This window comes from Phasianus colchicus, chromosome 11, assembly GCF_987193195.1.
Source record: "Phasianus colchicus chromosome 11, bPhaCol1.hap1.1, whole genome shotgun sequence".
NCBI lineage: Eukaryota > Metazoa > Chordata > Aves > Galliformes > Phasianidae > Phasianus > Phasianus colchicus.
The window spans coordinates 6,071,987-6,087,565 of record NC_143446.1 but is presented as its reverse complement, the minus strand read 5'-3'; the positions used below and the strand labels follow the sequence as shown (position 1 = coordinate 6,087,565).

Genomic DNA, 15,579 nt, shown 5'->3' with positions numbered 1-15,579 from the left:
CAGAACCAAAAAGACCCACTTGTTGACAGACCCCAGTCAATGGGGCAGGAAGTCAAGCCAATGAGTCCTATCAGGCAAAGGCTTTGAGCTGTTAGCAAAGCGTATATAACTTCAGAACAACAAGGAAGGGGAGACATCCACATTCCTGGTGTTGCCCATTTCTGTACAATACCCATAATGCCACTTTCGGGCACTGCATGCTCAGACATCCAACTTACCACTGGTAATTGATCCTGATCCTCCAGGAATTCTGGATATCAAGGGAACAGCCAGAGAGATAGAATGGGTCTCAGTGCTGATGCTGAAGCTTCCGTTGCTCTCCTTGCATCTGCTCCTTACTGCCACTGTATTTCCTCACCTGTAAAAACAGTAATCTGATATTTAGGAATGTCCAGTAGTAAATGTGCTCTAAATAAGCTGTAGCTAAATAACGCATGTGTGTTCTGAGCATGTACAATCTAATTTACAGCAGAAATAAAGACAGCATCAATATTTTAGGAGGAAAATACTTTTCTGAAGTAATTTAGATACATACTCTGACCAGGACTCAAAACATCGTGGCAGAGGCTCAGATCACATCTCTGTTACCTGCAGCCTCCATGAGAACCACAGACCGACTCACTAGCTGCAGGAGCACAAAGCCAGCAGTGACATCAGGACTGAAGCGCCACAAGCCATGCTCTGGTCTCATTCATGCTACAGCAAATTATTGCAATTTTCCCCCTCCATTTACTCTACAATAAAATAGAAACATTTATCTCATGAAAACCATGAAATAAGAGTTGAAAGCAGCTGACTTCTTTTCCTTTAATTAATGTAGAAGATCCTTAAAACTGCTCCAGATGCTGAATAGCTAAGAAATGTCAAACAACACATCTGGTTGTTCAGAGAGCTGCAGCTGTTTCCTCTGTAGACTTGTACGTAATGTTGTTTCTTCCTCCAAGTGGATTACACCAAGAGAATGACCAGAATGTAATTAGCAATGGTATTATCTCAGGACAAAAACCAAACTGCAGTCAAGTACCTAAGATCTTTCATTAACTTCAGTGGTTAGAGCTCCACACAAGAGTCTCCAGACATCCGTTCTTGTCCATTTGTAGTATATACAGTTTTCTTCTGTTCAGAAGCTCACTGAGGTTCCCTAAATTAGTGAAACTCCTTCCTGTTTGCATGTAGCTGAACATACAGAACATCTTTTTACACAAAATAGAATTACTCACACTTGTATTAAATGAAAAAAATCTGTGAGCAGAAACAGACCTACATGACAGATAGGGACATTCCATTATGTTTTCCTTCTTTCTCTTTCTGTGTTGTGTACACAGGGCTGTTCCAAATACACTGCAAAACAAAAAAGACAATGTTAGACAACGCCTAACATTTTAGGAGTTAGAAGAAATTGAAAGAACATGCCAAGAACAACATCACATCACTAATATTATTTTAGCTCATCTCTGAAGTTCCTTGTAAAAACAGCTGTTTCATAAATGCCAAACAATTAAAAAATGATCTGTAGCATCACAGTATGACTTTGTTAGAATGGGTCAGAAAAAGCACTAAATTTTCACTTTTCTTCTTGGCAGGAGGAAGACTGGACAAAAGAAAATAATTTTTACAGTAATGAAGTGATTTTTGCTGCAAGATGAGCGCCCTTCACAGCCAAACAGTTCTGGCTGTGTGCAGCACAACTCAATGACAGCCCACACAAGTACTGGGCTTACTGATACCCTGGGGCATGAGACACAAAAGCAAACTGAGCTGATCCTTGGCCCCGCCGCATATATAAACTGTGAAATGAAGCATGAGCACAGTTAAATTAAGTGCAAAACATTTTTCTCTGTAAACACAGTTTACATGCCTTTCCTAATCCCACTGTTACCTCATACAATTTAAAACAGCTTTTCATCAATGATGTCAGCAGACTTAAGTCTGACTGTGGTACCTATAAACCTCTTCAAATAAAAATCTCCAGTTAATTAATTCCAAACACAGTGTTTTAATATACTTCTAATTTTCAACCATTATCACAACGCTGCAGAAACAGTCACTCCACCCAAACCATACTTTGCCATCAGCTCTTATCTGCAGTTAGGACTCTTCTCACATCCTATCATGCTGAAGTGCGCAATCAGAACTAGAAACAGAAAGTCCTTGAGCACTGGGTAAAATGTTGACATCAGAGCAAGTTCAGGAATCAGCAAGTGGGGGATCAAGCAAACCTTGCCAGCGTTGGGTGAAACCTGAGTCTTGCTGAGGTCAGCAGCAAATACAGCAGTTGTCATTACACTTAGAGCAAGTTTTTCTGTACTAGTGGTATCAGTAGTGGTGCACTGGAAAAAGGGTTGCATAGGAATTCATGCTGCAGTTGCGTGTTGTAGTTGTTTTTTTGTTGGTGGTGGTTTGGTTTTTTGGTTTTCTGTTTTTTTTTTCTTCTTATTGTTGTTGTTTACTGGTTTGCTTGTTTGCTTTAAAAAAGTTGCAAAAAGAAAGTTCAGTTCTACTAAATCCAAACCCCTTGTTACAGGAAGGGCATTTCTCTGGCCCAGTTGCCTAGTGTTTAAATTATTGGCTTTGGCTGTTGGCTTTTTCTTTTCGAAAACATGATGCAAAACTGTCCAGCATCGGATCTTTTATTGAAAAAGCAAATAAGATAGAAAGACCAAATGCTTTGGGGTTTTTGCTATTATCTAATATCTGCTTGCTTTCAGAGGTGAAACTTTGTTGGCATCATTCTAACAAACTCATTTTGCTGACGCGGTGGTAAAACAGAGAGCCAAAGATTCATTGTGCCATTTACACCCTTCGTTCTTTTAAAACAGAAGAATAGCAGATGGGCAATGAGAAATTCAATTAAGGCCCAAATGTTCCCCAGTGTTGCTAACAATGCTTCTCCTCTACCCAGAGATACCACCAAGAAACCCAACTGGAAACTGGTGCTGAAGGAAAATTTATGCTGACATGTTTATAGCTTTGCGGGGAGTCTGTCAGACTTTAAAGCAATTATTTCAACCTGATAAATATTTTTACAACTGAAACTAGCTAAGCCAAAACAAGCTTAAATTACGGCACTGTCTTGCTCCAGGGCCTTTATGCTTTAGGTGGTGTTTGGGATCAGCCCATTTGTTGTGTATGGATAACAGATGTGGATTTACATAATATCTGCTAAAAACACTCACAGTTTATGTTCTGTCTTTCCCATCTCTTTCTTTCCAGCACTGAACATTTGGTGGACCTTAAATTGTGATAAAATAATTATCAAACTCAGAAAAAGTTTCTAGGTATACATATCTATGATAGTGAAAATAAATATGTATGTATATGTTAAGCATGAAAAAACTTATCAGTTCATCCAGTCACTCCTCATGCCAATAAAAAATCATATATCAATTCAAACAAGAGGACAATATCTTTGTATCTTTAAAGATACAGGAATACCCAGAACAAAAACAAACAAACAAAACCAGAAGTAAATCCATAAACTGAAATTTAGATTCCTAATTACTGCAAAATCACAAGTCACACTGCTGTTTTGAATCATAAACACACAGAAGATCATTGATGGATAGAACTCAGTCCTTGGAAACAGGGAACCTGATTCTGTGGAACACTGAGTTCCTGGGAAGAACTCTGGGTCTTGTAACATAAAAACCAGAAGGAGATCTTGAGTGAAACATCTTTGTATGCTGCCACTCTACCAAGCTAAATGATCAAAAATACGTTCTTTTGTAAAGAGGAAAGTTAGCAGACTTTCTTGTAAAAGATGCTTTTTCTTGATGATTCAGTCCATTGAAGTGGATCACTATTCTCATCCAACTGTGGTAAGTGCAAGCAGTTTCAGTGCCCCAGAGCACCAGCAAACCTCATCTGCTCACAGCCACCTCCACAGGACCCCCACCCACACTCCCTGTCCAGAAGCTCCACCTGTGACAGACTCGGTTCTGCACAGAAGCCCTTCCACTAGTCCTGCCCCTCTCGCTACTGTTCCTGACTAGACTTCTCAGATGGCCTTTTGGACCTGGCTCACCAGCTTGCCCTACCTGAGGCTGTCTATGGAGCCTCTTATCACCACCCCAGCTTTGACACTGCATTCAGACCAAGGGCACAGCTCAATCACTGCCAGCCTGTGCTCTGTCCCTGCCTGCAGGGCAGCCCTGCTCGCTGCATTCACCAACCAACCTGCCAGGTGCTATTCTCAGCTTTCCCTCACCCCTGGTGGCTGCTAATGCAGGACAGTGTGTACAGAAAAGATTTTCAAGCACTCGAATGGAAGTGGGTGAGACCAGCTACACCCTCTTCATCACACTTAACTTTTAACAAGACCCTTCTCTATAGCTGGAAAACAATGATTGTCCCTCCTTTGGAAAGTAGGATGCTCCATGCCTGGAGGTGTTCAAGACCAGGCTGGATGGAGCCCTGCACAACCTGGAGGTACCAGATCTGGAGGTTGGCAGCCCTGCCTGCAGCAAGGGGGGATGGAACTCGATATCCTTGGTGCCCCTTCCAACCCAAGCCATTCTACGACTCTATGAAAGCTCCGTTTCAATCCGTTTAACTTTCCCTTAATTCACTTCTGTTACAAACAATAACCTGAGCACAAGCTAAAGCCATACAGACGCTACAACCGCAGAGTGAATAAACAGAGTTTCCCGACTTGTAAGCGCATCGGTCGCACGAATGTAGCTGGAGCGTTCACAAGCGTTACTTGTCAGTTCCGCAGCGCTTTTTGCTCGCGTCCAAGAGCAGCCAGAAAGTCTCCAGCTAAGAAGTCACAGCTGACCGCCGCGCCGGCTCTGGGGGAGCGGCCGTGGGCGGGGCGGGGCGGGGCGGAGCGGGGGAGCCGCTGCAGCTGCCGGCGGGGCCGCGGCCGGGCAGGATGGTCGGCGGGCGCGATGGAGCCGCCTGAGGGCTGGGACCCGTACGGGCGGCCGGCCCGGCGCACGCAGTGGCTGGTCAGCGCCCTGGCTTACCACTACGGGCTGGACCGCGGCGTGGAGAACGAGATCGTCGTGCTGGCCACCGGGCTGGACCAGTACCTGCAGGAGATCTTCCACCACCTGGACTGCGCCGGGGAGGGCAGGATCCCCGGCGAGGATTTCCGCACGCTGTGCCAGGTGCTGGGGCTGGAGGAGGCGGCGGAGGCGGCGGCCGACCCCGAGGAGTGCGCGGCGCTGTGGGACGGCCTGTCGGCCGAGCTCACCTTCCGCCAGTTCCACGCGCGGCTCTGCGGCTACTTCAGCACCAAGGCGGGCAGCGCCGTGCCGCGCCTGCCGCTGGGCCGCGAGAGCGAGCACATCGAGACGCAGATCCGCCTGCGCAGCCCCCGCCGCCGCCGCCGGCGGGACGCGGCCGGGCCGGGCGCGGGGCGGCGCGGCGGGGAGGCGGCCGAGCGGCGGGCGGCCGGGCCGTGCTCGCCGGAGTGCTACGAGGAGATCGTGGCGCTGGAGCGGGCCGAGGACCGCATCGCCAAGCTGGAGGAGGAGAACGGCAGCCTGCGGGAGCTGGTGGAGGACATGCGGGCCGCCCTGCAGAGCAGCGACGCGCGCTGCCTGGCGCTGCAGGTGAGCGCGGTGCGGGGCGCTGCGCGGCCCCGGCTGCTGCCGCCCCTGGCAACTCGGAGCGAAGTTTCGTTTGCGGTCCCCCTTGGCAGAAATGCTGTAGGCTCACAGCTGTGGCAGCGTTACATCTAGGCGATGCGCTGCAAACCGTCGTGCTAAAATTGCAGACGGGTTTAAGAAAGCTGTATGTATAATGCTGCTTTTTGCAGTCGCGCAGCAGCCAGCCAGCTCTATAGCGTTTACACATCGCTGTTTTTTAACTCATAGAAGCAGCTTCGGGACCCTTATACCTGCATAAGCAGTTACTTGTTCATAAATGCTTGAACTCGGAAACATTAGCAGCGTGTTTTCTTCACAGCATGGACATCAGGGCCCAGGGCTGGAACCAGTTCTGCTGGGGACTGATGAACAGCCCCTGGCTGCTGTGCAGGGCCCCAGAAGTTGTGGCCTGTTCCTGCTGTACTGGCTCGAGTGAAACGAGCACGTACTTAACAGCGGTTAAACTACTCTGGCATGAAATAGCACAGAACAGACAGAGCACTCAAGGGCTGTTTCCCATTTCTGGTGACTCAAATCAGGGTGGATTTAATACTATCACAGCACCCATGGAATTCTGCTCCATATCTGCCACTTGGCATTAGCTGGCTGGCCACCTTCATAGCGTCCAGTACAGAGGCAAAGGACAGTTTATCTGTTTTCAAATGGGAATTCAGAGGGCAGACATGAATCATAGAATCGTAGAATAATTTGAGCTGGAAGGGACCTTCTTTAAAGGTCATGTAGTTCAACTCCCCTGCAATGAACAGGGATGCAAATGAAGTCACCAGTCAGAGGTCCCAGGAGGAATGAGGAGCACCAAGGTGAGAGAGAGCTCAGAACACCATTAGCTGCTCTTGGTCTGCTTCTGCTGAGCACAGCTTAAAAAAAAAAGAAAGTAATCAGAAACTTTTTTCCAGAATACCTGCCTTTTGAGCACAGACCGATGTGATGACATTAAAGCTATATAGGAACTGCTGCAAGAAAATAATTTTCCTCTTGCATCATTCAAAAATTAAATTTGTAGATTTGTAGATAAAACTTTCTTCCAGAGATTATTTCCTTGTATCTGTATTATGCAAAGGTAGGCAGTTTGTTACTCACTGATCACCTATATATGATTGAAGAAAACAAACAAAAAACAATCAAGCCATTTTCAGTCTTGATTAAAATGGCAGTTGTTTTAAAATACATAAATTTGTCCCTGCTTTATGCTCCTGTTCAACATAGGTAGGACTGCGGAAAAGCCACGCTAACCATAAGGAAGAGGGAACCTGTTTTATAGGGAGTAAGAAACTGTTACCACAGAACCACTCCCAGACCAAGTGCCTTCAGAGTGTCCTGAAAGAAGTAGAACTCATCCGGAGCTCCAGGGATGGGCAAATCGAAGAAGCAATTAGATTCAATCAAGAACTAGAACGAGAGCTGAAGAGCTCTCAGGAAGCACTAGTCAGTCTGGAAGACTGCAACCGTAACCTGAAGAGGGAACAAGCAGAAATGAGGAAAAAGGTGGAAGAGGCGAGACAGGCAGTTCGTAACAGTCTTGGCAAAGTGAAGGAGCTAGAAGTGAAAGCTAACGAAGTGCCACATTTGCAAGTATACATTCAGCAGCTAGAATCTGAACTGCAGCACTACAGGTAAGTTTGAGTCTGTCAAAAAAATGGCTATAGAATCTCAGTATGTAAACACAATTTAACTTGAAAATCACTGCTTGTAGCTTAATGAATTCTCAAATACATCTTCTAAAATACAGGCAGAGGGAAATTAGGAGCTACTTAGCAAGGTAGGAATCTGAAAGTGAACCCAGCACATTCATGAGAAAGTAAGCCAAAATATGGCTGCTGATTTATGGAGAGCTGAAGTTACTCCTCACACACAGGGCAGCTGCGCTCAACAGTCATACTCAACAAAACCTCAAAAGCAACTCTTACCAGTCTTTCAGTCTGTTTCTAAAACACTTGCTTTTTCACCTTTTCTAACTAGAATAAATTCAATAATTGCCCGCTGGTTAAGTTACACATACCAAACCAGCTGTAATCAGCTTGCTGATGCTCCGTTTACTACTAAAGCTTTTCAACTTGTCATATGAATTGGAGAAAAATACACAAGGCCAACCTCTGGCCAGCTGATTTAAATTCTATCAGTGAAAAAGTGATGAAGTCACAGCAGAATCTGGAACGCTCAAGAAGGGAGAAGTTAAAACACTTTCATTAAAACCACATACAGTGGGAGTCTCAAACAAAAAATACATCATCTAACTGCAAACCAGTTTTTGATAGCATAAATAAATATGTTTCCAAAACTAAGACAGTCAGTCACAAACTTAGCGGTACACTGGTTTTGTTGCTTTTTATCTCAGATAAAACTTGGTTAGTTAAAACTTGGATGGTTTTTTGTTGCTAGGCAGGTGATTCTGCCTGAGTTCCAAATGACCTGCTGAATGGAATGTTTATGTTTTTATTGATCTGAAGTAAAGCTAATATTAGTACTAAGAGTACCAAAACTAGCATTATCATATGTTGTCTATTCTGAACTCCTTGTCTCTTCCTAAACTGATACTTCCTCTGTTTGCTTATAAGAAGAGTTCATACTGAGTTATTTGTAGCATCACAGCTATTGTACTGCCTTATGAAGTAAGGAAATTCTAAAAATAATGATTTTATCCGGTGTCTATAAGCATTGTGTATGTTAATACCTCGGTGTCTGCGGAAGATAAAAAACATTTATTTTAAAGTCTATAGGATTTTAAAAACACCATCGGGTCACGTAATGTCCCAGATGACTGTCGTTAACAGGAATGTCTGGATGAATGAATCCTTGCTGCTGAGGTAGATCACACTACTTTCTAATCTATCAAGCTCTCCGTGGCATGAGCAGAACAGACTTAAGATGAGTTCTTGTGCTGCAGAATTAGTTCTCCAAAGACGATGAATCATTAAAAATCACCATCAAATAGGTGGAGATGAACTACTTAAAGAAAGTAAGAAACTGTAACTGGGCCTTGCAGAGCAGGAACTTTTATGGGTTACATCAAAACAAATAGTGGGAGTTACAAAATCCAAATTATATCTTCTTTGTAAGATATCTTCATCTGTAGTAATTTATTTTAAAATTGCATACTAATTTAAAGTGAATATAAGGTTCAGGAAAGATGCTGGACTGACCATGGCAGCTTATTGACCCTGGGACCAGGGCAGAATCCACATGCAAGACCTTTTAATGGGTCTTGATTCCATGTTAGCCATAAAACATTTTCATCTCTATGTAATACAGCTCTTGGCATAAACAGCCTAACAATGGAACCACTTAATGATGGTTATGACTTGCATGCCTGTGGTCATAGTCCACAATATGTGGAATGCTACAGTTCCATATATTCCATAGAGTGGTACAGAGATGCCCAAAGAACTAGAAAAACAGTAAATAAAGCAATGCAGAGCTCCATCTTACTGCGATGACAGGGCTTAACACCAGCTTGGTTGTCTACCCTATGCAGCCATTGACATCATAGCTTCTCCCACTCAATTTACTTGCTTGCAGGTGTGGTGCAGATGTCAGAAACTAATTTTGCTCACAGAAACCAATATTCTGTTGTGCAGAAACCCCAAACCCTTGGGCATAGCTTAGTAGAGATGCAAGGAAGCTTATGCTGAGGGAAAGACAATGAGTTGGCCAAAGTGTGGAGATGAAGAAACAGCTGCTATATCCTGCAGGTTTCTCAGACCAGACAGTTGGTTGTAATTTCATTTAAATTGGTAGGTATTTAAGTACGTTAGTACTCCAGTGGGCAGTTCTCTGTTTCCACGTGCAACAAAGTTTGTAAGCATATGAGCGCGATCTAGGTTTGGCAAGAACTAATGCTGCAGGGTAGTAGCAGAGAGAAGTGAGTGGGGATTTAGTATACTGCAGAAAGCACTTAAGGCTGCAGATTTGTCTCCTGAGGATTTACCTCAACTGGCTTGGTATGACCACTATTTTAGCTCAGGAAAAGTCCAATTTCCTTCAGAGAGGACCATATTCAATAATGAGACTAGTCTATGAGTTTCTTCTGCTTTCCTCTTTATAGTTTAATATTTCCAAGGTAAAGAAGAAAATGATTTCTTCTTTAGGTTCCAGTTTTCAAAGCTCTGTAAGTGCCTAAATCCTGCATCTATAGCTTCATTTTACATTATCTGGCCATCAGTTAGTCCTGGAATCACAATGACCTTAAATTATAAACCCTAATTCAGGAAACAACTTCAGCATGGAAAAAGTTTGCATCTATTCAGGAAAGTATTTAAGTACCTGCAAGTGATTAAATATTTTCCTGAACTGGAGTACCTATAAACAATCACTTTTTCTGCCCACAGATTCACATGTCTGTAGATTGCATGACAAAAGATTCTATCAAGGTGTCTGTTAAATATTTGCTAACTGATGGCTATATCAATTGAAAACAAGTTGGTCATTTTACAGTTTGCTGCATCAGGGTTTGAAATTTCCCAGTCACATTGCTAGATTCCTAAAGCAACCTCGTAGACCAAAGACTTTCCTTACCCTAAGATGCACACTGTATTCTTCCATGCATGTGTCAGGTTTTAGTCCCCTGTTTTCTCCACTGTTAGAAATTTCTATTAATCTTTAATTATTGTTTAATCCCTACCAATTTAATGAGTCAGCTGAGACAATTCAAAGGTAAATTTTGAGAAAATTCCTTGCTGAAAAGCATGAGTTAAATTCATTTCAGAACAAAAAGACGTGTCACAAGAAGTTGTATCTCTTATCATGTGATATTGTAATAAAAATATGTCATTCATTATGTCAGTATACAGAAGAGTTTAAGAGATTATGCAGTGCCTGTATTTATGCAGGTCTTCACAGAATCTTATTTTGAACGGGTACACTTGATTCCATTTTCCTAGGTATAAGGCTTGTCATTTGTTGTTACTGAAACTCAGCTTCCAGAATGCAGCTTCCCTCCCAGTTTGGTGTCAGTTGTACATTTGCAAGTTGGAAACATAAAAGAACGTACTGAATGTGGTGCCAGGACAGACTCTGGCTACCTCTGCTCAACTGATTCTCTTAATCTGAGAGCAAATCACCGACAGCTATTCCTTGAAATCTTTTTTTTTTTCCCCTACAGTAAATTTTATTCCAGCTCAAGGCGACACCATCCATATATTCTGATATAGTCCCATGATACACATCATAGGAATGTCACACATAAAAATGCTAGCTACTACTCCTAGTTTTCCATTCAGCCATTTTCCCTGTCAGAGAAGGAAATAAGATTGGTTTGACATGAATTGTTCTTGCCAGATACAAATTGGCTCTGTTTTCTATACTACATTGTAGGTGGCTGAAAAATTGGTCACTTAATAAAGTTTACCATTTTTTTTTCTCCTTAATAGCATTGAAGGGAATAATAGGATTTAACAGCCTTTTTTCTTTTTTTCATCCTAATGTAAGAAATAAAAGGAAGGGTCGTTTTGGATTTACACAGACTTCATAATGGAGATGTTCACAGAAGTTTTATGTTACTGTGCTAGCCAGCAGGACAGTAATTACATAGGTCAATGAAAGGGGCCATAAAATACCAAAAATGCTTCCCATATGCATGGTCTGTCTCCCAAATTACTTAATTATCCGTCAACATTTCTATGTGTTAATGAGTAGGATTCTTTTTTACTTGGAATGCAGTGTGGCTTGTTTCTTTTCCTCCTTGTCTCTTATAAATGTGAAGATGGAGGCCTCTATACCATCATCTCCCCCATCTTCTTCTCTAATGAAGTTGTCAGTATTAATCTTTCTAAATAGTTACGCTTTGTATTATCCCTACAACAGAAGTAGTTCAATTTTTTCTTTTCTTTTAGGAGACAGTGTCCTGATATTTTCTCTAACTCCTCTGATTATCCTTATCTCTAAAACATAGCAAGATGGACCAAACAGATCCAAATCAATAATACAAGAAAAGGAAAGGAGTATGGAAATATTCCTAACCAGTACAGAATCAGCTCTCTTAACTGAATAAAGAAAAGTTCTAGGAAGGAAACCCTATCCACAAAATAAGGTGTAAATAGTAGGTTATTTCCAATCTGAATGATAATGTACATTTTACATTTAGCCATTCTGTTCTTTTATTTAGAAAATGAGACCTTGAATAAAAAGAATCTGGACAACTTTCTACTTGAGTAGTGTCATCAATATCAGCTACTTGTTGATTGTAAGCTGATGTGCATTCTGGGAATTTATCAGATGGCACAATTTAAATGGAGCCTGTGAGTGCATACTAGTTGGACTACACAAAAGACTGCATAGAACCACAACTGATAAGTACATCCTTGGACTAGAGCAGTGACAGTCAGGGAACAATGGTGAAGTCAGTAAGAACAATGACAGGAAGCTGAACTCATGAAGATCAGAGACATTAAACAAACTTTCTTTATAGAGTCCTCATTTCTAAGAACATTCAGACTTCATATGATGATATTTTACTTTCTAATTTTGCTTATATCTAATACATTCTTCTACCTAAGACTGTGAGAAGTTATATATTACGTAGAAGTCTGCCAAAAATGTCAGAATTTCCAAAGTTTTTCAAGATGCCAGCAAAATGCAAAGATCAACAGTAGCAGTTCATGATGTTCCCGTTATCTGAGCCTTAGGCTACTTGCATGTCTCTAGCAATAGGAGCATCGTAAGCTAAACAATCAGATCAGATCACTGCTCTCATTAGGAACAACTTAAAATGTTAGATTTTATAAAGCGGGATACTGGAATGTATTTTTATATATAGGAGAAATAATTGTGCACAGAAGAAAATGTATAGCATCTTTCTATGGAAGGCTTAGTTTTATTTCAAATGCAAGAACTGTTTTTTTTAATATATTTAAATTATATTTACTTCCCATAATAATAACAAAACCTTTACTTTAAATCCATTAAAACTTTCACAAGTCCATTTATCCATAAGGAAGCTGGCATGTTAATTCTGACATTTGACATGTAGTCAGTTTTCTGGCCTTCTTCAGTGCTGCAATCATGATTACATGGGGAAGGCTTTCCCTGGTTCCTCACTAAACCCACCTTTTTATCTGGCTGGCCTCGTTTGCTGTGTTTGGAGTCATTCACTGTGAGCACAATAGCAGAGGCACATCTATGGCACTGACCACTCACAGGGCTGGACATGCTTTCATCGGATCCAAGGCTTCTCTGCAGCTCTGAGGAGGAGCCATTTGTGGAATGGGCTGGAGCTGTCACCCAGCAGCCCCCATTGTACAGCCCTTCCTAGCAATTGGGATGTTAAAGTGTACAGTCCTGCTGTAGTCAACAGCAACAAAAAGGCAGTCTGAGCCGAAGGAATTAACTTTGTCGCTTTGTCACCTGCAGTATCTGACACACACAGCTGCCTTTTAAAGCCATTCTCTGCACTTCTGTGCATCATGTGAATCATTCTAACTCCTCCTGCCCCACTTGTTGCCAAGGAGTGTGCAGGTGGCATTACTGCAGCTCCCACCAGCCCTGTGGGACAGCCCTGCACTGCTCTCCCTCTGCTGGCTGCCCAGACAAGCACCCTGGGCTTTTACAGTCCTTCACCCAGAAAAAAGATGCCTTCTACTGCCAAAACTTTCCAGGTGCTGCTATGTGTTATCCAACTGGGACTATGCCAGCAAAATGCAAAGATCGATTTCATACACTAAGGTAACTCCTTGACTAAAACAAACTGCTCTCTGATGTACACCTTTCACATCATTCTGTAAAAACGCACTCCCTGCTGGAGGCTGTGCTCATCGCTTGGTACAGTCACCTCCTCACAGTTATTGCCAGAACAGAAATTCAAATGAAAGGCACACAGATCATAAATAGTCCTCAACTGCATTGCAGTTAGATGAACTGCTGCCTGACCCCTCTTCTACCAAACATGGGTGATATGAGACTGGGTGCCACAGGGCTTCCTGGGTGCGTTCTGTCTGAAGGCCCAGCTGGGCAGTGACAGGACGTCACCACGTGCACTGCTGGTGTGCTCAACTTACAGACCTCAGAACTGCATTAAGCTTGATACGATTGGGCTTGCAGTATTGATGCACTGGATCCCTCTGCATACAGATACAGGCAAAGAAAACTAAAGCTTGCATCATGGTTATTCTGGGAATGGAGTTGTCAGTTTGACAAGACTAGGATTCATGCATCTTTCTTGACCTGAAAACCAACTAACATCTCATACACTGGCATGAGAGCTGTGTAAAACGAACAATTATATGTTACCAAGCAGAATGCACCAGTGAGCCAGGACCATGAAGCTCATTAGGAGCCTCATGATCCAGCTACAAGGACTGCTAGTGGTGCCTGCAGTCACCTGTTTGCCTCTGTCTTGCTTCTTCCACAAACCTGCCATGTTCTAACCACTTTTATGCAAAAGAGCATCTGCAGACAGGGAAGTTTGCCTAAGCATTTCAGCTTTCCGTGTCTCACTAACACAGCTCTGCATGACTGGGCTGCACTGTTTCTTGTGGCTCATACGGTCAGACCTGCTGGATTCATTGGGGGCATTTCTCTCCTTGTAGGACTAACAAGACCATAGCCAGGAGATAAATCAGTTACAGACTGAAAGTCTTCCAAACCTTCCTGACAGATGCTTTACTAAGGAGCCAGCCATAGTTTAAAAACTTGCTTTTTCTTTAGGTTCCATTTCTTCAGTTTAGTAAGACAAAGTAATACTGTATCTTAAAGTAGTTGTTCATGTTCAACTTGGGTCTTTTAAATCTGTCTCCCTGGACATCAAAGACTGACAAAAATCTGAAGTGAAAATACCAGGGTCTAGATGCTGACAGTACTGTAGTAAGGCACTCAAACATACGTGTAGCATCAAGTGCTTAGTGACTCCATATAGCCTCTCCAGAGGCTGGACTATAGCAAACATGCCAGCCCTATTTCAAGTGGTTTTAGTGCATGTCAGTTCTGCTGTTAATTCACATAAATTACTTTGAAAATCAAACAGTAGCTGATAATCTACTCTCAGGAGCAAGCAAACAACTCTGCATTTCTTTAAGCCTAATCCAATTGTAATTTTTTTTTCTACATAAAACCTGAAAATTACTTCATTAATTAGAAGCAATTATTTATTCTTTGCTCCTCATCTCTTTCAGGATATATAAGATAATTTGTAAACAGATACTGATCACCTAAGTTTCCAAACAAATTAAACTAATTTGTTCTACCCAAACACTCTCAGAATATGGAAGGTTAATAGCCTGCAGGAGACAAGGCATCATCTTGAATACATCCCAAAGATGACAATGATCTGATGAGATATGAAGTCACCCTAGAATAGTTCAAGGAAGATTTGCACATAGAAGTTAAAAGTGAAAATATTTTTTTTATTTATGTGCCAGGAAAAAAGCACAGAATCCTGAAAACTGGAAACGCTAGAGGAAAAAACAACTCAAACTTCTCTGACTTGTAAGAAGTAGCTTGCAATGACACAAGACAGTTATTTAGCAGTACTGCAAATATTTGCTGGAGTGCCATATTCTGTTTGTCCATCTTCTCACTGTAGTCATAATTTCTGTTGGACCATTGGCTGTGTTTACTCTGCTACTCTCTTCCCTTCGTTTTCATGCACATTTTTTTTAGCTTTATCATCATCTTGTCTGCATGCCATGCAGTGTGATTAAAATCTAGACTAGTATTGCCTTCTGACTGAAGGTCTTTTCTTTGTGATACTCAGCATATTTGCCAGATTTGCCAGGCAGTCTGTATCTCAGCTATTCAGAACTGCAACCACTGATGCAACCTAAACAAAACTGCTGCCCTTAAACTAGAAAAAAGCTAGGAAAGAATGTCCTACACTGTCATGAAAACTTGGATTAAGCAGTCTCCATATCTGATTTTAAAGCTTCACATTCCCAAACTGTAAAAGCAGGACACAAACTAGAATTTCTATCTTGCATTTTCAAGGGGAAGAAGGAAAGAAATAAAGATGGGTGATCAGCTGTCTGAAGTATTGATT

General features: G+C 42.2%; 1 protein-coding gene across 3 annotated transcripts in view; it reads left to right on the top strand.

The window, feature by feature from the left end:
- The first annotated feature begins 4,838 nt into the window (after window positions 1-4,838).
- Window positions 4,839-15,579, top strand: part of EFCC1 (EF-hand and coiled-coil domain containing 1) — a 47,222-nt gene continuing 36,481 nt past the window's right edge. For all 3 annotated transcript variants that reach the window (XM_090148093.1, XM_090148094.1, XM_031608846.2), the window contains exons 1-2: window positions 4,839-5,558; window positions 6,822-7,228. In XM_090148093.1, coding sequence (XP_090004219.1) covers window positions 4,890-5,558; window positions 6,822-7,228 — 1,076 coding nt within the window. In that variant the 5' untranslated portion in view covers window positions 4,839-4,889. The remainder of the gene's footprint in view (window positions 5,559-6,821; window positions 7,229-15,579) is intronic.